Here is a 22,594-nt window from a genome sequence, read left to right as displayed (position 1 = left end):
GTTCACAGGGTTTTCATGGCCATTGTTTTCAGAAGTGGGTGGCCAGGTCTGTCTTCGTAGTCTGTCTTAGTTTAGAAGCTCTGCTGAAACCTTCCACTGTGGGTGACCCTGCTGGTATTTGAAATACCAGTGGCATAGTTGTCAGCATCACAGCAACATGCAGCCACCACAGTATGACAAGCAAGAGACGGATGGTGTGGTGCCCTGACCAGGAAGCAAACCTGGGCTATGGCAATGTGTGTGCCAAATCTTAACTGCTAGACCAGCAGGGCTGGCCAACAATATTTAGAGTATTCAGTATTTTTCTGATCTCTGCATGGAGACAGACTATGTAAGCTTTAAAAACACAAACCAAAAGGGGTTGGCCCAGTGGCATGGTGGTTAAGTTTGCATGCTCTGCTTTGGTGGCCTAGGGTTTGCGGGTTCAGATCCTGGGCGTGGACATACACACTGCTCGTCAAGCCATGCCATGGTGGCAACCCACATACAGAATGGAGGAAGATTGACAACAGGTGTTAACTCAGAGCCAATCTTCTTCACCAAAAAAGAAAAATCCAAGAGAACAAAGGAAATAAAGAAAACAAAGGAAAGATAGTAGATTTGATCACATAAAAGTTTAAAACTTAAAATAGATTAGGCAGATCTGGTATACACAATAGGTATAGAATGTTCTGAATTGAATAACATTTAAGGGATCCTGTCCTAACTGTTCTGTTGAAGGCGGCACAGTACAGTCGTCAGGCCATGTGCTCTGGGATTGGCCTCCTGAGTTCGAATGAGCTCCACCATTTTTGGTCTTTGACTTTGGACAAGTTATTCAACCTCTGTTTCACAAGTTCCTCATGTCAAAATTGGAACAAATTGGATTTCCCACCTCATAGGGCAATTGGGGAGGGTTGAGTGAATTATTAGTTATTAATGTTAGACTCAATACTATTAGTGTATAAAGAGAGACAAATCTAAGATCTCAGTAGATAAATAAATGAACAAAGGACAAGAACATACACTTTACAGGAAGAAGGACTGAGATGAGAAGAACTAGGAGGAGCAGCTTGGGGGACAGCAGGAGAGAATTTAGTTGGGGCCATGTTAAACTTGAGGCATCAGTCAGGCATTGGAAGAAACCTAAATGCTAAATATTGATTGAATGGGTAAGTAAACTGACACATCTACTTAAAAAAATATTTTTATAGAGTCACTAAAAGTGATTTTTACAAAGTTTCTATAGCATGGGACAATACCAATGAGCAATATTTACTGGGGAAATGATACAGCATTTATTATGTATAGTATGATCTCAACTATGTAAAAAAAGATGCATAGAAAAATTCTACAAAATACGTCAAAAGATTCGCACTGGTTACCATTGAATGATGGGGCTACGGCTGCCAGGGGTGAGGGGTCTTGGGTGAGTCCTTCACACAGACTAGAGGGTCACCTGTCTGAGGCCTTCTCAGTGCCGCACAATGAGAACCCCCTGCTGATGGCTCGGGCTTGAAGGACTTCACTGGCTCTCAGAGCCGACGGGTCCAGCAGGGTGTGGATCCTGGGGCACAGGCCTCTCCCACCAGACTCTGGGCTTTTCTGTCCTTCAGCATTGCCTCCCTCTGTGCCATCTTTGTTGTCAGCCTCCTTTCTTGTGGTGACAAGATGGCCACCAGCAGCTCCAGGCTCACACCAACATGTTTCCTGATAGTTTCAGTTCAAGTATGGGGCTGACAGTTCATTGCCTTTTTGTACCCACCCCTGACCAGGCATTGAAGCCAAGGGAACCCAGGTAAATGTGGCCAAGCCAGTGTCACCATTCCCATGACACACCAGGGAGCGTGGGCAAGGCTGAGAGCTCCTCCATAGCAAGCACAGCTCCATGTGATTGGAAGGAAGTAGACACTGGCAGGCAAAACCAACAGGTGACCGTCCGCCTGAAGAAAGACGAGGAATTCTGTTCTTTCTCTCCTGCTTTTGTTTATTTTTTTAAATCAAAAAAGTGCAGTTTATGTAAGAAGTGTGTCTCCATTTCTCAGCTAACCAACTGTTTGAAAAGGTTCCAGACTTTGTTATTGCCTATATACATATATTAGTAATAAATGGGATCATGAGCTATGTATACTCATTTATTACCTACAGAGAGTTGTATTTGTTAATCTGAAGCTTGCATGACAGTTCTAGGCTAAAGAGAGATTTAGGAGTTTTTTAGCAAATGGCATTTGAAATCACGCAAGAGGTTGAGAAGGTAGCAGAATGAGATGTCTAAGAGTTGGAGAACATGAGCCTTCAGTGGGCAATGGAATAGGATCTTGAAGACTATAGAACGAGTGGCCAAGGAAAATAGCTGGCGCAGTATTTCACAGAAGCAGAAGATGGCATTACAAGAAAGCAGACATGCTCCACGGTTTCCATGCAGCACAGAGGCTTCCAGTTAAGGGTCATTGGTGACCACATGAGAGAACTTGAAGCACGGAGTGTGAGTGGGCATTTTGAAATAGAAAGTGGAGACAAGAACCACTAGTCTAGATGAGGGGGAGCTGGTCGTGGTTAGGCCACACATTGGGGAGCATTGACTTTGAATAGGGGGAGGATCCCCTCTCCCACAGTGAGGAAGTGTGTGGATCTGGGTGGAGGGACACCCAGGAAGGTCACTCCTGGGGATCTGTTTTCTCAGTAGTACCCTCAGTGAGATCTGCTGAGAGTAATGAGGGTCGCTCGGCAGGAAGGCCCTGATTCAGGCTGTGCAAATTAAGAAGAACCTTGGAACAGAGGGGCTGACCAGGGATTTTCCTGAGTTGTTGGGGGTCTCAATGAGATTTAAAATCTCGAGATTTTACGGTACAACAGTTCTTGGTAGCGCTCCTTTAGATCTTTGAGGTCCCCCAAGTTCCTTTCAGGTGTCCTCAAGGTTAAGCACCTCAACACAGGACAAGGTGGTGGCAGTGCTGTGCCCTCAGAGCTAAAAACCAGTTCCAACTGCATGTAAAAATGTCCTGATGGAGCAGTAAGAAGTCCTCACGTTATTAAATTCTGTCCTTCAGATGTGTCTTTGTAACATTCTGTGTGACAGGATGGGAAGTCCCCATAGAGCATGTCTGCCGCATGCCGAGGGCAGTGGTTTACTCAGAGAAGAGCTCTGGTGCAGTTTGAATTGTGAGCTGAATTCGCTGCTTTTTAAAATCGATCCTCATTAGTGTTTAAGAGTAGGATTCATGGGGCCGGCCCCGGGGCCGAGTGGTTAAGTTCGCACGCTCCGCTGCAGGCGGCTCAGTGCTTCATCGATTCGAATCCTGGGTGCGGACGTCGCACCACTCATCAAGCCACGCTGAGGCAGCGTCCCACATGCCACAACTAGAAGGATCCACAACAAAGAATATACAACTATGTACCGGGGGGCTTTGGGGAGGAAAAGGAAAAAAATAAAATCTTTAAAAAAAAGAAAAAAGAGTAGGATTCTGAGATCAGAAAGTTTGAGAAGCATTGTTGTCGTGGCGCAGTTTGCACAGGATGGGTCTTTTCGTCTGGCCCTGCTTAGAAATTCAGATTGAGGGTGAAAATGACAGATGGCAGCCTTGATCCCGGATCAGAGTTTTGCTGGGTAGGTGAGATGGACCTGTAGTGGCTCTGCAGAGAGCCAGTCAGATGGCCTGCCCCGGGATCTGGACCAAGATGGGAAGGAAAAAAGCTGATGGGCCAGAAGGGTGGGGTCACGTGGCTACGCATCCACTGAAGTTAAAGAGAAGGTTTGGGATTCTTGGAGGGTGGCACAGAGGGTCAGGGGTTGTGGTCAGTTGTAATCCCAGCCTCGAAGGGGCTTCCAGGCTTTTAGAGGAAATAAAACCTGTATCCAAGGAAGCATACGCACGGCAGCGTGACTCATGCCCCCTGAGTGGTGCCAGCGGATCGCTGTGTGGCGTGGGAGGAAGGAGGCCGGGCACTCTGACTGTGGGATGAGCACCTGCCAGCTGCTTCCCATTTCTCTCCTTTCCCCGTTCTGTAGCTGTGAATAATGCAGAAATAGCACTTGCAGTAAAAGGAAGCTGCAGATCCAGTCACTTTTCAAGTAGCAAAAAAAAACTATCGTCCTTTGAAATTTTTGCCTAGAGGTTTAGGGGCCTAGAATTTAGCCTGAAGGAGCTAAAAGATCTGTTTTGGAAATACTTAAGCTATAAAAAATCCAGTTGCCTTGAAGTGCTTCCCTACTTAATACCAACAAGCTTTGGAGGGGCAAAGTACCCTCCAATGGTTTAGAAATAATGCTGTTAGGGTCTGACTGTGGCTAGGCCCTCCTGGAGTTTTCCTGACTCAGATGGTGTCTAATTGGGCAAAAGACCAAATGACTTGTAGTCTCCTCTCAAGAAAGTTCTTGGGGAAATGTCTGTGAGCTCTTTTTGGGGGAGGAGTGGTTGGCAGCAGAAAATGAGGTAGATTTTATTACCTGTATTACAGAAAGTAAGATACTCATGCACAGCAAGGGATGTGTCACGTGGTCGCACATCTACCGGGTGTTCTGTAGGACTTGGATATGAGCTGGAGGTAGCCGAGTTCTTAACCATTGTGTCAACTGTCCTGACCCTTGAGAGAACCTCCTCTGAAACCCAGCCTGTTTGTGGGCCCCTGTGACCTCATGCCACAGCTGCAGGAACGAACCTCTTCAGCTGCCCAGACTGTGCTTCCTTTCAGGCCCAGCATGTCTGGCTTCCTAAGAGCCACCTCTGCTCTACAGAGTTCTCTAGTCTGTGAGGCAAAGTGTCATTGTTCCCTGCTTTCCTCACATACACTTGTTAGTATGTATTGAAAAGACTATAGAGGCAAAAATAAATAAGAAAATATATTATTTGTAGATTTCATTATATGTGCTTTTAAAAAAAATAAGCTACTGTTGTTTTACACTTCACTTTACGGACATGAGGCGAGTTCTTCATCATGTGAAATTTCTCATTATGTCCAACATGTGGTTTACCACATTTATTATCTCCTGATTCTCTTGATGGTCCAGAGGGGTGGCACGCACCAAGGAAAGTCACAGTGGGAGCCAGAGCTGAGCGCACACACACACACAGCCGCCCTTTCAGTCACCGCAGGCAGGAGGTGCCTCCCCGGCCTCCACCTGCTGTCCAGGTTGACTTCCTGCCAAATAAGCAGTCGCCTCAAGGTGGACTGGCCTGTGCTCTCAAGGGCTGAACACAGTTTTAGTGAGTAAATGACTAAAATGATTTTCCTTTACCATTTTACTGTTAGGGCTTAGAGGTGTGTGCTAATTTGTAGGTGACTGAGGTTGATAACCTAATAAGAAATTATCATTATAAGGAACAAGGCTTCATTAAGTAGATGCCAGTGTTTTTATTTTTGTTTTTGTTTATTTTAGTGTCACCATGCTCTCTAAAAATGTATGTTTTTTATATTGCCTAGTAGTTTTTCAGACTTGTTCCTTGGAGCCCTGAGATTTCTCAGGGGTAGCTCCTTACCTACTCCCTGTCTTAAGGCTCCTCTTAGGATTTAATATGAAGAAAAGACCTCCTTAAATTGAAAAGCACTCTTCTGAGCATCATTAAATAAAAGGAGATATTTTTAAAAGAAGCCCCCTTTGTTCCCTTTACCAGAAGAATAATGTCTTTTCTAGTATGTATTCTTTGTCATTGAAACCTGCTCTTGATACTAAATACAAAAGGTATTTCGTCGCATTTCCCTTAATCCTTGCCCCAGCCGCTATGAAAGCCATGCCCTTTGGCTATGCTCACGGCTTGAGGAGGTGCCTGGACACTAGCTCCAGAGGCCATCAGGGGAAGCTGTTCGTTAGCTGCTCCCTCCGTCTCTTTCTCATCGATCCCACTTGCTTCCTGCTGCTGCACTCTCGACGTGAAAGAAATGTTCAGCTGCTGATTGCTGGCTCGGTCAAGAGAATACTTGAGTTGAGGGCCTTGGAGAAAGATGCCAAGCTTCAGAGTAGGCCAATGCAGGGGAGGAGGAGAAGCGACCGTTTTCTTCTGTGATCTCAGGGACATTCTCCGTATGTTGAAAGATAATTTGACCATTACAGAAATGACTTTGGTGTTGGCCTAAGAGAAGTACATACATAAAACCTTTGCTTCTGATACCTGCAGAGCAGAGTCATGATTTAGGAAAAGTCCAGGTTTTACAGGCAAACTTGGGTTTAAATCCTGGTCTTCCGCTTTCACCCTTTGGCTGATCACGCCGCCTTTCGGAGTCTGGGTCTGCAATTGTCAGATGGTCGCAGTCTCGAGAAGCTCGGAGGTATGATAGGCACCCAGTGTGCTGGTTCTTCTCCCCATGACGATGCTTAGCTGATTTGTTTTATGGGTCAGTTCACTTAAACAGAAAGTGGAAAGTATTTCGGTGACTGTTCTTTGGCTTCTCACCACTGCAAAACCTTTCTCTTTGTAGCTCTCGACTTGCTGGACAAAATGTTGACATTCAACCCTCACAAGAGGATCGAAGTAGAGCAGGCTCTGGCCCACCCGTACCTGGAGCAGTACTATGACCCGAGTGACGAGGTAAGAGTCATGCTCCTGGCTGCCTCGGCAGGGGTGTCTGTCAACCAGGAGGGGCCCGGCTGTCCTGCTGGGAGTGTCCTGAGAGGTACACAGTGCCATACCTGGTCCTCTCAACAAGCCCACACCATCAGCCTCAAGGACTTGTGCTGTCGTCACAGCTTGAAACCCCTCCCCCACTCCCCCAAACCCCATCTGTCTGTCTTAGAAAATATCCTCCAGGCCACTTGCAGCAAGGGTGGGGCTGGGGAAATGGATGGATGAAGGGGAACATGGATAAGGAAGGAGTCCAAGGCTGGAGACCATGGTCGTGGTTTGTGGCAGGAAGAGACACCTGAACCAAAGCACCCCCCTGAGGGTGGAGAAGATGTCAACTGTGTGCTTGGGGAGGGCCTCTGCAGAGCAAGGGGGAGAGGTTAGCCTGGACACTTCCACCGTGGCTTGGTGGCTTCATGTCTGGTGCTCCACCCTGGAGATGGGAACACAAGAGCCTTTGTGTTGAGAGATGATGAGTCCAGAGATGGATGCGGCAGATCTCCAGAGCAGCTGGACATCCCAGTAACCATAGTGCGTGTCACCTTCTCTCCAGGAAAGTCCCTGTGCTTGGCTCTTTGTTTCCTCTGAGGGTTTGGTTTAACTTTATTCAGAGGTTAGCAAAGAAAAATGCAATATGAACTAAAGTTTGCATCTTTCTAGTTGAAGCTCATAGGCATAGACAACAGGCCTTGACATTCCAGTTTTAAAAAAGGGAGAAGGGGCTGGCCCGGTGGCGCAGCGGTTAAGTTCACACGTTCCACTTTGGCAGCCCAGGGTTCACCAGTTCGGATCCTGGGTGTGGCTGTGGCACCGCTTGGCAAGCCATGCTGTGGCAGGCGTCCCACGTTTAAAGTAGAGGAAGATGGGCACGGATGTTAGCTCAGGCCCAGTCTTCCTCAGCAAAAAGGAGGATTGGCAGCTGATGTAAGCTCAGGGCTGATCTCCCTCAAAAAAAAATAAAAAAAGGGAGAACCAAGTAGAGTGTTAAAATTAGAGGGGAAAATGGAAGAGGAAAGGAAAAACTAACTATAAAGGTGAAAAGCTGATAAATGAAAGAGAAAAGAAAAATCAAAAAGAAGTATTTATCAGCTTCCCTTCCATCTCTGTCCCTTGCCCTCAGAAACAATTGAGGCAGCTTGCAAAGATACCTACAACATAGTAAATAACAGGGAAATAGGGGAGAGTATAAGATTTGGGGCTCTTACTAGTCCTGTGAGCTGGAGATTTCCTGAGTCCCTGTGTCCTAATCACAAGCTGGGGTGGTACCTCAAACTTGACAAGGTTGGGAGGGTTAGAAGGCTGGCATATAGAGGACGCCTGGTGGGATCCCACACATGGAGCTAGCTAGGGAGGGCTAGCTACTTGTTTTTCTCTCTTGGATGTGAATCTGTTTCCCCCTTTTAAGAGGCCAAAGCTTAGTGCAGAGTTTGGGATCCATGTTTCCTTCCCCTAAAGGCCTGATGTGAGGATTCTGTGGATAAGATCTGAGAGTGCCTGGTAACTACTAGGCATCCACTGATTGACAACTGGTATCATCATCAGGTTAGTTCTGTAACATTGCATTAGTTTGGAGGTACTTAAAAACCAAAATATGAATAATATTGGCTAATTTTATTCTTTTGTCGTTGAGTATGTATGGGGGCTCTTTGACATAAATAAGACAGTTTAAACCTGTATTTAAATACATTATTTATAGAGTGTGTGCTAAAAAATAAAAACGAAAACTTGCAGAAAAATGTAAGAAAGATCACTTTGTGGTCTTGTTACACAGTTATTATTAAAATTTTGGAGTATTTCCTTCCCAGTCTTAGATTTCTATATCTAAATTTTACAAATAAAATAGGGTTCATTCTGTTTAACACAAACGTGAGTATTTTCCCATGATATGAATCTTCCTTGCAGCTTCATTTTTAATGGCTCCATAATACTTCTTCGTAGAAAGATACTGTAATATATTAAAGTCAAGTGCATTTATTTGAGTATCGTGGGTTTTAATTGTATAAACATACCACCTCCACCCCCATGACAGCAAATTTCTGTTATGTCAACATTCAGTGCCTTAAAACATTTGAAAATTATCCTGGGATTATTGATCAATTCAGAAGAACCCTCAAAATGGATTCACTTGCTCCCCATCCATTCGTTAAGTGCTCAGGAGTGCGGAGCACATGCGTGGGTGCTTCCCACAGCTCTTGAGTTCTAGTCGATGCCAGTCCTGGTCAGTAAACTCAGAATCTAAGCCATAGTCATTTTCTGAATCAGTAGGTGATTGCCTTAACCATAACAACTTTTGTCTGCTAAATGTTGTGTTTTCTCTTATAGCCCATCGCTGAAGCACCATTCAAGTTTGACATGGAATTGGATGATTTGCCCAAGGAAAAGCTCAAAGAACTCATTTTTGAAGAGACTGCTAGATTCCAGCCAGGATACAGATCTTAAGTTTGTCAGGTACTTGGAGCTTTAACCATACAGTCAACCCTAATGAGGGAGAGAGAATATAAACTGTTACTTAAAAGAAGGAGGGATTGCCATGGGCCTGCATGGAAACTTCATGAGCTTAGGTAGTAAGATGTGGTAAATAATGCAGTGATATTGGCAGATTTAAGAAACAAGTGTTCAAAAAAGGAAACGCAAATCTTGATTTTAGAGAACATATAGAAAGAGGAGGAAGAATAGGGCTTGTTAGAACTCTGTAGAAATGAGCAGTGAAGTAAAGAATTATGACCAAGAGCTGAAGCATTTGCTGGGGAAATGCTTTGGACAGGCCGGCCTGGGAGGGGCTGGAGGTGTCCTTCAGCCGGCAGCAGTATCTTATCCACAGTGCAGACAGGTGACCAAGGGCATGCTGCACCCATATTGGAGCAAGAGTCTCCGCGGGGAGTTCGGGAAGAGCAGTCTACAGTGTGTGCATTTGGGGGCTTCTGTAGGCCAGATCTCTGTTCCTTTCTCTCCTGCCCTGTCTTTTTTACTTTGATATATTGGAGTCTGGAGGTGATGGATTAGGCTGAGGGTTGGCAGCATCTAGGCTCAAAAGCAGAAGCTGCTTGAAGTGTTTTAAACAGAAGGCCTGTGATGAGTCAGAAGGCATCAGAAGGGCTGGAGAGGGGCTGCCCCGTGGCCGAGTGGTTAAGTCGGTGTGCTCCGCTTCTGCAGCCCAGGGATCTGCTGGTTCGGATCCTGGGCGCAGACATGGCACCGCTCATCAGGCTATGCTGAGGCGGCGTCCCACAAAGCACAACCACTGGCACTCACAACTAGAATATACAACTTTTACTGGGGGTCTTTGGAGAGAAGGAGGAGGAAAAAAAAGATTGGTAGTAGTCGTTAGCTCAGGTGCCAATCCTTAAAAAAAAATAAAAAAGGAGGTCTAGAGAGCAAAGAGTGGGGAGTAGGGTTACTTGCAGATTAGTAAACGCAGGAAGCTCTTCCCGGTCTCCAGCGAAAGGAGCAAAAGGCAAAGTGCTGTTAGCCGGGGTCCTCAGTCACCATGCAAGGGAGGGCACTGGGCACCTGTTGTAGCTGCAGCTGTCAGAGCATGATGACGGCACTGAGGAGGGTTAGGGTTAGGAGCCCACACTGCCAGTGGTGTGGGGGATCTCGGGAGCCTGAAGCCACTGTCACCATTGAGCAGTGGTTCTAAAACCCAGGAGTCCCCCGGTCCTGAAAACTCCTGTGTCACTAGAAGCAGAAAAAGTAAGGAGGTATGGCTTTTCCTGTTAGTGTCTGCTGTCTCACCAGAAGCGAGCCACCAAGGATGCCCAGCAGTCCAGCTGAAAGGCTTCCAGCCCCATTCGTAAGAACAGAGAACAAGGGAAGGAGAGAAAGGAGCCGAGAACAGACATGGCCAGCTCAGCCTCAGAGAGCCAGGCAGCGTCTGAGGGCTGGTAACTCATAGTGGGTAGACTCTCCTAGTTTGGGGAATGGAAAATGGTGCTTTCAAAAGAAGCCTGACATCAAAGCAGGAAGGACTGGAGAAGACTGAGTGGGAGACACCCACTGTATCTGTGGGCTTCCAGACCAACGGGCGTAGGCTTGGACTAGGGCTGTGGTGGCAAGGAGCCTTGAATTCATGAGCGAGGAGGAAAGGCAAAGTGTGAAAGACTCCAGGTTTTCCCAGATTGGAAACTGAGAGTCAAGGGGAGTGATGCTAGTGCTGTTAAACCCTTGCTTAGCCTCATCTTGACACTGGGCATGTCCTGAAAGGCAGACTCAAAGCAAGTGGAGTGTTGAAGAAGCAGGAGGCGCACTCTGACAAGCAGCCCTCCGGGAAGTGCCTCAGCAGGAAGGAGGGAGATGTCACAGGGGCTGCGGAGGCAGAGTCTGTGAGAGCTGGGGTCATCTCTCCTCTCCTGCCTCGAGGGATGGACAGCCTGTTGAGTATTGGTTACCCACAGTGATTGCATGGTTACTCACTGACAGAATGTCAGGCCCCAGACCGCAGCTGTTTTCACACCTTAACCCGATTCTCTGTGAGGCTTCCTTCCTGGCGTCTCTGCTTGGTGTGCACAGTGTGGGAGATGTCGCTCCCAGGAGCCTGCTCCCTCCTCCCTGTGTCTGCAGGAGTCAGGTTGCCTGCACCAGGGTCAGCTGCCAGGTTTTGTGAATAAATTTTATCTGGTCCTTTACAGAACAGGTTTGCTAACCCCTAGCCTAGAAGGTTGAGCTCAGCAACTTCTGTCGCTTTTCTTCCTTCACAATCCCTTTAACAGCTCATTTTCCTGAAGCCAGGTAGTGGCCTCCTTTCCCTTTTTCTTGTCTGAGTTCACGCTTCATGCTTACTCTGGCCCAGGCACGTTAGACACCCAGTGAGCAGAACAAACAAGACCTGAACATGGCCTCAAAGGGGCAGATGGTCCAGTAGGAGACAGACACACTCAGAACTGTCACGCACGTTTTCAGTGTAAGAGAGCACCTGGGTATGACCTCATTATCAGTTTTTCATCATTCGTTTAATCACCATTGAGCACTTCCTAATGCCAGGTAGGAGGGAAACAAAGATGAGTAAGACCCGGGCTTTGCTTTCCAGCAACCTGACGACAGGACACGGGTAGACAACAAGGAGTTGGGCACAGTGTTGTGGGTGCTATACCAGAGGTCATTACAGGCCCAGAGAGGTTCAGGAGGCTCCACATTGCGGAGTTCTGGGAAGGGCACACTCTGCTGTGGCGGAGGGGTGTGGCAGTGTGGGGCCAGGAGTCAGGGAGTCAGGCCTGTATGGGGGCCCTGGGAGAGCCGAACTCTGAGGATGCCGAAGCCTAGGCTTGCCAAGGATCTCAGCTCTCCCTCGCAGGTAGTTTTGGGTCCAGAAGCATCAGAGCAGGTGACACTGGGGGCAGTAAGGAGATGTGGGGAGCTTGGAGGGCAGGAACCCATGGGACGAATGGCCAGCCGCTGGAGGAGAGGGCAGTGTAGTGAGCACAAGGAGAGCAAGACAAAGGCGAGAGTGCTCTGAGGCCCACAGGACGTGGCTGCTGACTAAATGCTACCTGGAGTCGGAGTGAGCACACGGGACGGAGACCCCCTCCCAGGGTCCACCCTGGTTCTGAGAGGCCGGGACTGGGGCTTGTTACCAGTGGAGAGGGGTGGCAGGATGGGTGCTGTGTTTAGTTCACTTCCTCCAGGGGCACAGAAGGCACATTACATTCTTATATCCTGACTTTTTTCTAACGTTTTCTAAATGACAATTTTCAACTATTCTGAAAAGTTGAGAGTTTTATAGTCGACACCCATATTCCCACCACCTAGATTCTATGATTAATGTTTTACTATACTTGCTTTCTCACGTAACTGTCCATCGGTTTCTCCATCTACCCATCAATCTATCCTTTTTTTCCATGCATTTCAAAGGAAGTTGCCAGCATCTAGGCTGACGTATAATTTAATCATCTAGAATGTAAAAGTGCATCCAGAAGAAGGTGGGGCTGGGAGCAGTCCTTACACTGTGGGCCGGGTTCTTCCACAGACATTGCATTTTGACGATCACAGCAGCATTATCTGAAGTCAGCACACAGCCCATATTCATGATCGAGGAAGCTGAGGATTGTACATCAGTGGCAAAACTAGGCAGGTCCTGGTCTTTAGACCCAGACTTCCGTTTTCTTGTAAGCTCTCTACATTGCCTTGAGTAGATTTGTGCCCTCAGAAACATCCAAGGACTCATTCACAATCCTGCGGAGCCTTGTTACTGGATTTCCAGCTGACAACGTGAAGTTAGAAGCTGTAGATTGGTGAGTGAGAGGTGAAGGTTCTGTAACATATGGAAACATTAGAGAAAGGTGATGGTTGATCACCTAGTTACAGTAGGAAAGAACTGGAAAACGTGGACACACAGGACCGTCCAGCACAGCGATGGGGACCCCTTTGGTAGAGGGGATGGCAAAGACGACGCCAAAGGAGGCCCCAGAGTCCTTTGCTTCCTGGGGCACAGGCATTACTGATGTCCATGGTGGCTGCCCTAAGAGGTCTTAAAAGGTTGAAGTATGTTCATTAGATTTTGTCTAAGAAGGTCAATTTTAGAAATGTTTCCGTTGAAAAGTTAAAAAGGTGTGTGTGGTTAATACTTTGTGAAAAGCCTCCTGTTTCTCGGGGCTCAGACCTCATCCTGACTAGACCACCTCCTGAATCTCCTTCAGCGAGAGGCTGATGAAGGTGCCTGACTTTCTTCCTCATCCACCTGTTGGTGAATTTTCTCAGGTGGATTGATTACTAGGGGCATTAAGCTCTTGTTTCCCTTTGGTTTCATTAAAGATCAAAGCTTTTGGGCCAGCCCTGTGGCTGAGTGTTTAAAAGTTCTGCACACTGCACTGTGCTCTGGCGGCCCAGGTTTGCTGGTTCAGATCCCAGGCGCAGACCTACTCCACTCATCAGCCGTCCTTTGTAGGCGTCCCACAAACAAAATGGAGGAAGACTGGCACAGATGTTAACTCAGGGCGAATCTTCCTCAGGAAAAAAAAGATAAGAGCTTTTTAGGGCAGTTGTAATTTCCCTCCAGATGATAGGTTTGGTTGCAGTTCAGCGTACCTCTAGATGGAGGTCATTTCCCATCCCTGAACTGGTCTTCTCGTCACACAGTTGGGCCGTAACACCCATCCTTCCTGGCCTGACTTGTCGGGGTGGATGCAAGCCGTCGTCTGAAAGTGCTTTGTGAAATACTGAAGTGACCTTCTGCTAGATCATTATGTGGGCAAACGTTCCACGCCAATAAGGGTCTCCGGAGGGAGGACCGTTTGGTTTGCATTTCGACATACTTGGTTACCCTCGTGGCCATCTCAACCAGGCTTCCTCATCAGAACCAAGAACGTAGAACATGGTTTGAATGGCAGTCTTTTCGCTCCTCCCAGGGATGGTCCAAAACTCACAGAGACCTTGGGGTGAAGTTAATTCATTACACACAGTGGGTGCTTTAGGCAGTGGTTCTCAAAAGTGTGATCTCTCTGGGCTCCACTCCCCAGCAGCTGTGTTTTACAAGCCCTCCAGGGGATTCTGATGCTCACATTTGAGAACTACCAGGCCTGGTGTGATTAGAGTAGATTTGATGTGGAATAGAATTTCTCCAAGTAAAATAGAGACATTAGGATAATGAAGAGGGAAATATGTTTCTTGTACTTCTATGGTGTGACGTTCCTCGTGGCCCTCTTGCAGGTGGCTCACATGCAGACATCTGGAGAACCAGGTGGACCCTGTCAAGTGTAGTAAGTGAGTGAAGGCGCTTGGCAGGTTAGCACCTGCTGCCTTTCTGGGTGCTGTCCTGGAGGCCTGGTGGGAAAAGAGCTGTCAGATCGCCTCAGAGCCAGCTCCTGTCCATGGGAGCCAGGCCCTGGCTCCCTGCCTTTCCAGAGTCTGGGCCCACCAACCTCACACTTCCAACCAGCACTTTGTTATCTATTCTTTTTTGTCATAGTCAGAGAAGGCTTGAGTATTCATAACAGCACACTTTCTGCTGCCTGTGTAGTTGATTTTGTCCTACCTGGTCATCCAGAGAGAAAGAGATTTACTAAGAATAGGAGGAGGCAGAAAGGTCCTTTGCATATATATGTATCATTTTTCAAAGATCCTCAGGCTCTGGTTTTGACCATCGGAGTGGCGGGTGTCATGTGGTTAATAAAAGGCATCTTGGGAACATGGAAGCCAGCCCGGCTGTGAACGTGTGTGTGTCCCTCCCTTTCCTACCTCTCTGAGAGAGGTTTGAGAAGAGGCGCGTGTGAAGTGAAGGCAGAGCCCTGCCATGTGCCATGCGTCCGCAAGTGGTTCCTAGTGAAAGGACCTTTTTGCAGGAGTATTTTTCCTTTGCTTTTTCACTTTTCCATTTTTCATAATATTGCAGTTGGTGTTTTAATGTGGTTTATTGTTTTCACTTTTCCATTTTCCTCACACTTCCGAAGATGTTTTAAAACATGGTTCATTCTTAACTTGTAGGTTTGTTTGTTTGTTTTCCAGTAGGACAAGGGCTCAGAGGACTGGACGTGCTCAGACATCGGTGTTCTTCTTCCCAGTTCCTGACCCCGGTCCTGTCTCCAGCCCGTCTCGGCTTATCCACCTTGACTCCTTTGAGCCGCTCAGAGGGGCGGTTTCTGGTAGTTGTGGCTTTTATGCTTTCAAAGAATTCCTTCAGTCCAGAGAACTGTTCCTGGCACCCCTGTGTGTGTCACCCACAGGTGACCTGTGGCAGTATGTACTTCCAGTGCACCTACTGCTTACCGTTGCTTTAGTCACTAACCGCTTTCTGGTTTGAAAGATGCAGTGGTTCCTCCCTCTCCTGAATCCTTTCCTCCGTGACGCCCTGCTGACCTGTGCAGTCTCCCGGAGACAGTGCTTTCCACATTGGCTCTCGTCACTGGCATCTCACTTCGTGATGGGGAGGCTACTACCTAGGGCACTTTAAGTCAGTGACAGCCCCTTGTTTGCACTTCACCTTCTCACCATAACTGGCTCCCTGAGCAGGGGCTCGTGGAAACACCAGGGATGATGTTGCAGCTTGCAGCAAGCGCCCCCATCTCGGGACTCTGTGGGGCACTGGTCAGCGTCTTTTTTCATATCGTGTGAGTCAGTAGCATATTTAAGGATGTGCTGTTCGCTCAGCTTTTAGAAAACTCAGTCATATTTCTAAATAAAAGGAAGGACTGCACCCAGCAGTTTCACTCTGTAGATTTACTGTGATTACTTACTTGTACCATTTATAGAGAGATAACACTTGCCAAAACGTGTTATATGCAGTACTGAGTGTTTGCAGGACTTATGCAAAAAGATTTAAAGTGGCGGCTTCACTGGGGATTAGTGAGAGCTACACAAAGGTCACAGCAGGGTGCTGAGGAAACATCTGGAGAAGTAGCCAGCAGGCTGCTCCCATGTCTGGGGGCTGAGCTCCACACGTGTGTGTGCACGGAGGCCCCTGAGCTGCCTCAGGTGGTGTGCCACGTGCACTGTAGCCACACCCACTGCCGGAGGGTTTAGCGGAGAGGAACACTGCGTCTTTAAATGAGAAAGTGTACAATTCTTTTTCCTCCTACAGCATGTCAGCATCTCAAGTTCATTTTTTAACCTGCAATATAACAATTTGTAATAAAGCCTTCGTGAGCTCATGACACGCAGCACTGTTGTGTCGTCAGGGACACAGACGTCTCTGTACTGCTGAGCTAAGGCCATCAGCAAAAGCTAGCACTGAGTCATGTTTGGAGCTCTAGCCCATACTTTCCTGATCTCTCTAAGTATTTGTTCCTGCCACTGTACACTGTGGCATTGGCTCGGTGTTCTGTCCCAGTGCAGTGCCTCCTCTTGACTCCCCCACTGCTCTCTGTGGTGAGAAATTTGCCTTGTTCAATAATTACTGTACCCTCGCATGACTGTTACAGCTTTCTGTGCAGAGATGACTGTCCAAGTGCCACATGCCTATGATTGAAACGAAAAATCTATTGTTACCTCTGAGTTGTGCTCCACAGAAAATGCTATCCAGCAGATCACTTAGGAAAAATAATTCTATTTTTAGCTTTTCATTTCTCAGCTGTCCTTTTTTCTTGTTTGGTTTTTAACAGCAATGGATAATGGGTTATATAAAGACTGCCTGCTAATATGATCAGAAATGCACTTGTAATTCATGGAAATAAATGTACATCTTCTATCTTCATATTCATGTTAAGATTTAGTATTGATTTCCTCTGGATCAGCGTGTCCGAGTGGACAGTCAGGTTCAGTTTGCACTTAGAACAGAAATGCTTACAGGCTCACCTTCCCTCCTGGGCATTGCCCCAACACTTTAGTTTACGTAAGATGATTCAGAAAACATTTCTGTAGGGTCCTTTTTTTCCCTCTGCACAATAGAGAATCAATTCTGACATGTTCCTTTATTCAAATCATTGGTCTAAAATGTTATATCAAACTCTGATGAAGAAGCCCAAACATCTCAGGTTGGATTCTCTGGTTCTTTCTAAAGAGGGCCTGCCTGTGTGCCCCAGAGCTGCTGCTGGGCACGGCCGAGCGCTGGGAAGGGCTGCCTGGCATCCCTCGGCCCATACCACCCGGCTCAGGGTGCTGCTGCTCAATCTCATGGACTAAAGAAGGATGGCTGCCTCATCCTCGGAAACCAGAACCACATCTAGGTTCTTGCCCTAAGATGCACGATTTCCCCTCCCTGCGCAGAGCTGCCTTGTGAGGGTTCACACGGCATTGACAGGATGCAGAGGTTTGACTGTTACTTGGTACATTCATAAGTCAGTTTTCCTTTCAAAAGGAGCATCGACGGTTTTATTCCTCTTATTTCTTTGTACTTTTTAAATGGAATGTTTGTAATGAGGTTAATATGGAGTAGTCTAAATAGAAAGCCATAGCCTTGGTTACTAACGCCTGGGGACTGGGGACCCTCTCCCATCCCCTCGCTGGTACCGTGGAATCAGATTGGCATGAAACCACTAACTGCGTTCTAGAATCACTGTAGCCATAAGTTGCGTGCTTTTTATTAATCATGCCAAACTTGGATTTTCAGGTCAGAATTGTCATAACCAAGGTACCTGTGAAAAGTACTAGCTATTATGTGTGATAGACTCATCATTTGGATCTTCTTGACTAAAAATGTACAGGTTGGATCATCGAAATTGATATTGGTGACACCAAACACCTCCATTATTAGTGTGCTCAGATAAGTGTCCAGACTAATGGCTTTTTTTTGGTGTCTAAAATGTAAGCAAAAAATTCCTGTTGAAACATTCCAATCCTTTCATTCAGTGTGAAACAAAATACCTGAGAAGCCAGTGGAATGGATTTGAGAGAACTCATGACGACTCTGTGCTGACACAAGTCTTCACAGCTGATGGAGACATGTAGACCATTTTGATGCTTGAGTAGAAGAGTATCATTGTATTTGTGTGCAGTACACAGTGCATGGGGTGTTCACGGTAACTCCTGCTGCAGGCCTAGTGATGAGGATACAGGTACCTGTTAGCTTCCAGGAGCCACAAGTGGCTCGTCATGGTTGTCTCTGAGGAGTCACCAGGTATCCTGCCCATGCCACATGCCACGTAATATTCAGACTGCTCAGAGGACACTGTTTGACCTTTATTTGCTTATATGTTAAGATGGTTTTTAAATTAGTACCTTTTATATAGTATGGTAACAGTATGTTCATACTCACATACGTATGCACACATGCTTTGGGTCCTTCCATAATACTTTTATATTTGTAAATCGATGTTTTGGAGCAATCCCAAGTTTAAGGGAAATATTTTTGTAAATGTAGTGGTTTTGAAAATCTGAGCAATCCTTTTGCTTATACATTTTTAAAGCATATGTGCTTTAAAATTGTTATGCTGGTGTTTGAAATAAGATACTCAGTGCAGAGGAGAAGCATGTAGCAGGAGAGTAAAATGTGGTTTCTCTCACTGTCCCCCGGCTCAGCATCACACTCAGAAGCAACAGGGGATCTGGAGGGAATTCTCTAGGGTTGCAGCAGGTTTACCTACAGCTCGTTGCCTTTTTTGTGCTGTTTATCCATATAGAGCACTCAAGAAAGTCCTGAAACTGCTCTGTATCTGCTTTGTACTGTCGGTGCCTTCTTGGTAACGTACCCCAAACTCTGCATAGATTATTTAGTATAATGGTAAGTTAAAAAACGTTAAAGGAAGATTTTATTAAGAATCTGAATGTTTATTCATTATATTGTTACAATTTAACATTTATTTGTGGTATTTGTGATTTGGTTAATCTGTATAAAAATTGTAAGTAGAAAGGTTTATATTTCATCCTAATTCTTTTGATGTTGTAAACGTACTTTTTAAAAGATGGATTATTTGAATGTTATGGCACCTGACTTGTAAAGAAAACTACAAAAATAATTAGAATCATTAAATTGTGTCCCTGTGTTACCAAAATAACATGGTACTGTGCATGTATAGTTTAATTGGAATTTCATAGTGAAAATATGCAATCATCTAGTCCCTTATTACAGTGTTTCCCAAATAAGTGTGTCTTCTAATTTTACTTTGTTTATAATAGTTAGTGAAAAAAACCATAAGCTAGTGTTCTGGAGTTCAGTGGGATTTTAGCTCCATCAGGTGTTCCAGATTGTTCTTCAGCCCTTTGGCTGTAGAGGAGGAACAAGGCAGTGCTGGGAGGCCGAATTCAGTGCCCCTGTGCTTCTCTTCTCATCTTCCTGAACTTCAGCAACTCTGCTGCCAGGGCAGGTGTCATTGGCAGCCTCTTTTTTCAGACCAAGAAGTTGGGAATATGTTAGGGACTCTTGGACATTTGATTCTTGTCGACACCGGGCCTCATACAGTGTCTTATTTATAAGACAAATATATTGGAAATGTTTCTGCTGGGGTGGTGGAGAAAGAGCACAGGTTCGAGGCCCATAAAACGGGGTTCAGCACCTGCCCTCTGCTCGTGCCTGCAGCTGGCTTGGGGCTGTGCCCTGTGCTACTGTGTGCTTCCATCTCTGCACTTCAGCCCCTCAGCTGTAAAGAAGAACCGATGTACCCGCCTTGCGTGTGGTAAAGATAATGGAAACCTGTCAGCTGTCCAGCATAGGACCTCAAAACAGGTACTCAGTAAATAGCAAATCTTGCTAAATGCTTTCTTCTTTCTTTAAATTTGGATGTAAGGTGGCACTAAAATGTCTGCTAACCAAATTAACTGCTTTCTGTTAATCTGAGGCAGGAAAACCTGTCTGAAACTCTCCAGGGAAAGGAGCAGATCCCGCCCAAACTGGGAGTTTCTGATGGGTATTTGTGGGAGTGTTGCATTTACTTGCCCTTTGAGAGATTAACACTCTTTGTTGTTGTCCGAATCCTATAGAAAGCAATTAAAATAATCATCTTCCTTATTCAACACAGGAGTCTAATCATCTTTTGTTTCACTTTAATTGTGATGAGCTACTTGCCTTAGGAGTAGTGCAGCCATTCCAGTGGCAGTATACGCCAGCATCTTGGCTGGCCCAGTTTGCTGTATGTAATCAGAACTAGAGCCTTCAGAGCTGACCAGTGACCACAGAGCGGTTCTCTGAGAGGAGCAGAAACCAAACCAGTTCCTGGGGGCTACCAAGCAGGTGGAGACAAGGTGCAGACCCCCTGAAGTCCTGAGTGCGGTGGGAGGGAGAAGGGTTGGGTGTGTCCACAGAGGAGCCGTGAAGGGATGGGTTTTCATGGGGGACACGTGTGACCGTTTTTGAGTCTGAAAGAAGAGGGAGAGACTGGATGGGCGGGGATGGTGGAGCTGGGCCTCACAGGGCTGAGGGCCAGGTAAGGGGTGGGTCAAGGTAGACATGGGATATGGGGGCTCTTTCTGAGTCTGGTGCCAAGGACGGCTGAAGACAAAGCTCATTTTCGAGGTGGAGAGGAGGAAGTGTAGTGAGGTGGTACCCCGTGACATGTCCTTTCCAGGTGAAGTGCGAAACGGTCTCTACCAAGAGTGAGGAAGGGCCACCAAGGGAAAGGAGAATAAGAGGAATGCCCCACCACTGTGAGGGCCTGATTGAGGGGCTGACCATGATAAGTCTGTAGTGAAGTACTGACCTGTGGAGGTAGGACCTTTTTCTCTTGCAGCACTGTCATTATCTGGGTTTGTAGGGCTGGGGAAAGCAGAGGCCTGAGGGACTGAGGTAATAGTGAGGTGACAGACCATGAGGGCTGGGGTGCAGGCGTGGAAGGGGAGCCTGGCATGCCAGCACCAGCCACTGCCAAGTGGATGTGGTGGGAGATGAGGAAAAGTAGGAGGCACTGGTCAGGTTCCCGTCACGTCCAGGTTGTTCGAAAGGAGCTGTAAGGGTTCTAGTACCCAAATTTCCAACATGGGGCAGAAGAGGTTTCCACACAACACCAAGCAGTTCTCAACACCAACTGGATGTCCGAGAATTCAACTCCATCATGACACTGTCTGCCTGGAGATAGTTTCAGATCTCACAGATCAAGGGCTCAGTCCCACAAGATTGCCGCCCCCACCCCCCCACTTCAGAGGCCAGTCACTAGCCCAGGTTGTCACCTGTAGATTGGAGCTTCCCACGTCTTCCTCCTTGGGTTGGGTTAACTTGCTAGAGTGGCTCACAGAGCTCAGGAAACACTCATGTTGACCAGTTTATTAAAGGAGATGATAAAGGACACGGACAAACGGCCAGATGTGGAGATACACAGGGCGCGGTCTGGGAGGGTCCCGAGCACAGGAGCTTCTGTCCCCGTGCAGTTGGGGTGCGTCACCCTCCCCGTGAGTGGATGTGTTTGCCAGCCTGGAAGCCACACTCCCTGCTTTGGGGATTTTATGGAGGCTTCATCACATAGGCATGATAAATTGTTGACTCCATTTTCAGCCCTGCTCCCTTCTCAAGGGAATGGGGAAATGGAGCTGAAAATTCCACGCTTCAAATCTGGGTTTGGTCTTTCCAGTGACTGGCCCTCGTCCAGGAGACAACCAGGAGCTCACGCAGAGTCACCTCACGAAGAAAAGACACTCCTATCACCCAGGAAATTACAGGGGTTTCAGGGGCCCGGTGTCAGGAACCGGAGGGAGAGACCAATATATATTTTTCTATCTCCTCACAGGAGCTTCAGCATGACAGAACCTGGGGTGTGTCTGTGGGGAGCAGAAAGTCATCAGGGCCATTCAGGCCAGTGCTCAGCCTTGTCACCCTCCGGGTTTTTGATATGCTGTGAGGAGGGATGGAAGAAACCCCATCCACTTTCAGTTGCAAGTCACCCAGTGGAAGAAACCAGTCTTGTGGATTTCCTTTTACTTTACTTCCTGCTGATTTACTGCTCTGCTCTCGGATCAGTTCAACAACAGTGCCTTCCATACCTGATGTAAAACCAGTGGCTGGGCCCTGTCTTCAAGGAAATCCCTAAAGTTGTGGGTCTCTGAAGGAAGGGAGGAAACCTTTCAGCCATAAAAGGCCAAGAAGAACTATGTCCAGTAGCTTTGCAGTATTTCTGTGTGCGTCCACAAATGCATGGATTTAAAAGCTGAGTGTTTACAACAGGAATGTGAGAAACAGTAATTCTCGTCTAGAAACAAAGTTCTATCTTTCTGAGAGAATCAGAAAGACCCTCTGGGTCCTTGTTTGATGTGGGCCTTGAGAGCTGCCACAGTGCTGTGGGCACACAGAAAATAGGCAGGAGCCTCCTCATTTTGAAATTAAAGGCATTTTAAATCACCAGTGCCTGGAAAAATGCTTTCCTGTTTCTTTCCCCTTCAGCCTCCATTTCCCTAGTTTCTTTCTAAAACTGAGTATAAGGAATTCTCCATATAATAATGTCCTGCCCTCACCCGTTGGGCATTGAGATGCTTTCCCCTCCCCTGGCCAGAAGCACAATGCTGGGTCCTGACTCAGAATGCTGGTTCCGAATGGTAGCCTCTGTGCTAGGTTGTGTCCAAGGACAGGAGACCCAACTATTTCAGCTTGATGATGCCAAACAGCCATGCCGTCACCCACTGCCTGGGAAGGAAACCTTGCAGAATAAAAGTATTAAGTAAGGGGAGCACCTGATTGGGTGGGAGTTGGGGAGGATGGCTCTTGAACTTTTTGTGGCCAGAGGAATAGGCGAGCCAACGCCCTTTTTTTTTTCAGTAAAACCAAAAGGTAACAG

General features: G+C 46.9%; 1 protein-coding gene across 3 annotated transcripts in view; it reads left to right on the top strand.

Annotated features, from left to right (window-relative positions):
- Positions 1-22,161, top strand: part of MAPK1 (mitogen-activated protein kinase 1) — a 105,832-nt gene extending 83,671 nt beyond the window's left edge. Inside the window, exons 7-9 of one of the 3 annotated variants that reach the window (XM_023646803.2) lie at positions 6,394-6,503; positions 8,859-8,984; positions 21,554-22,161. In XM_023646803.2, coding sequence (XP_023502571.2) covers positions 6,394-6,503; positions 8,859-8,975 — 227 coding nt within the window. In that variant the 3' untranslated portion in view covers positions 8,976-8,984; positions 21,554-22,161. Of the gene's footprint in view, positions 1-6,393; positions 6,504-8,858; positions 8,985-14,972; positions 16,657-21,553 lie in introns of those variants that run through there. The other 2 variants (XM_023646801.2, XM_023646802.2) reach the window with 2 other exon arrangements.
- The last annotated feature ends 433 nt before the right edge of the window (positions 22,162-22,594 follow it).

Source organism: Equus caballus, chromosome 8, assembly GCF_041296265.1.
Source record: "Equus caballus isolate H_3958 breed thoroughbred chromosome 8, TB-T2T, whole genome shotgun sequence".
Lineage (NCBI taxonomy): Eukaryota > Metazoa > Chordata > Mammalia > Perissodactyla > Equidae > Equus > Equus caballus.
Note: the sequence above shows the minus strand (reverse complement) of the source record. Positions and strands in the feature narration are given on the sequence as shown.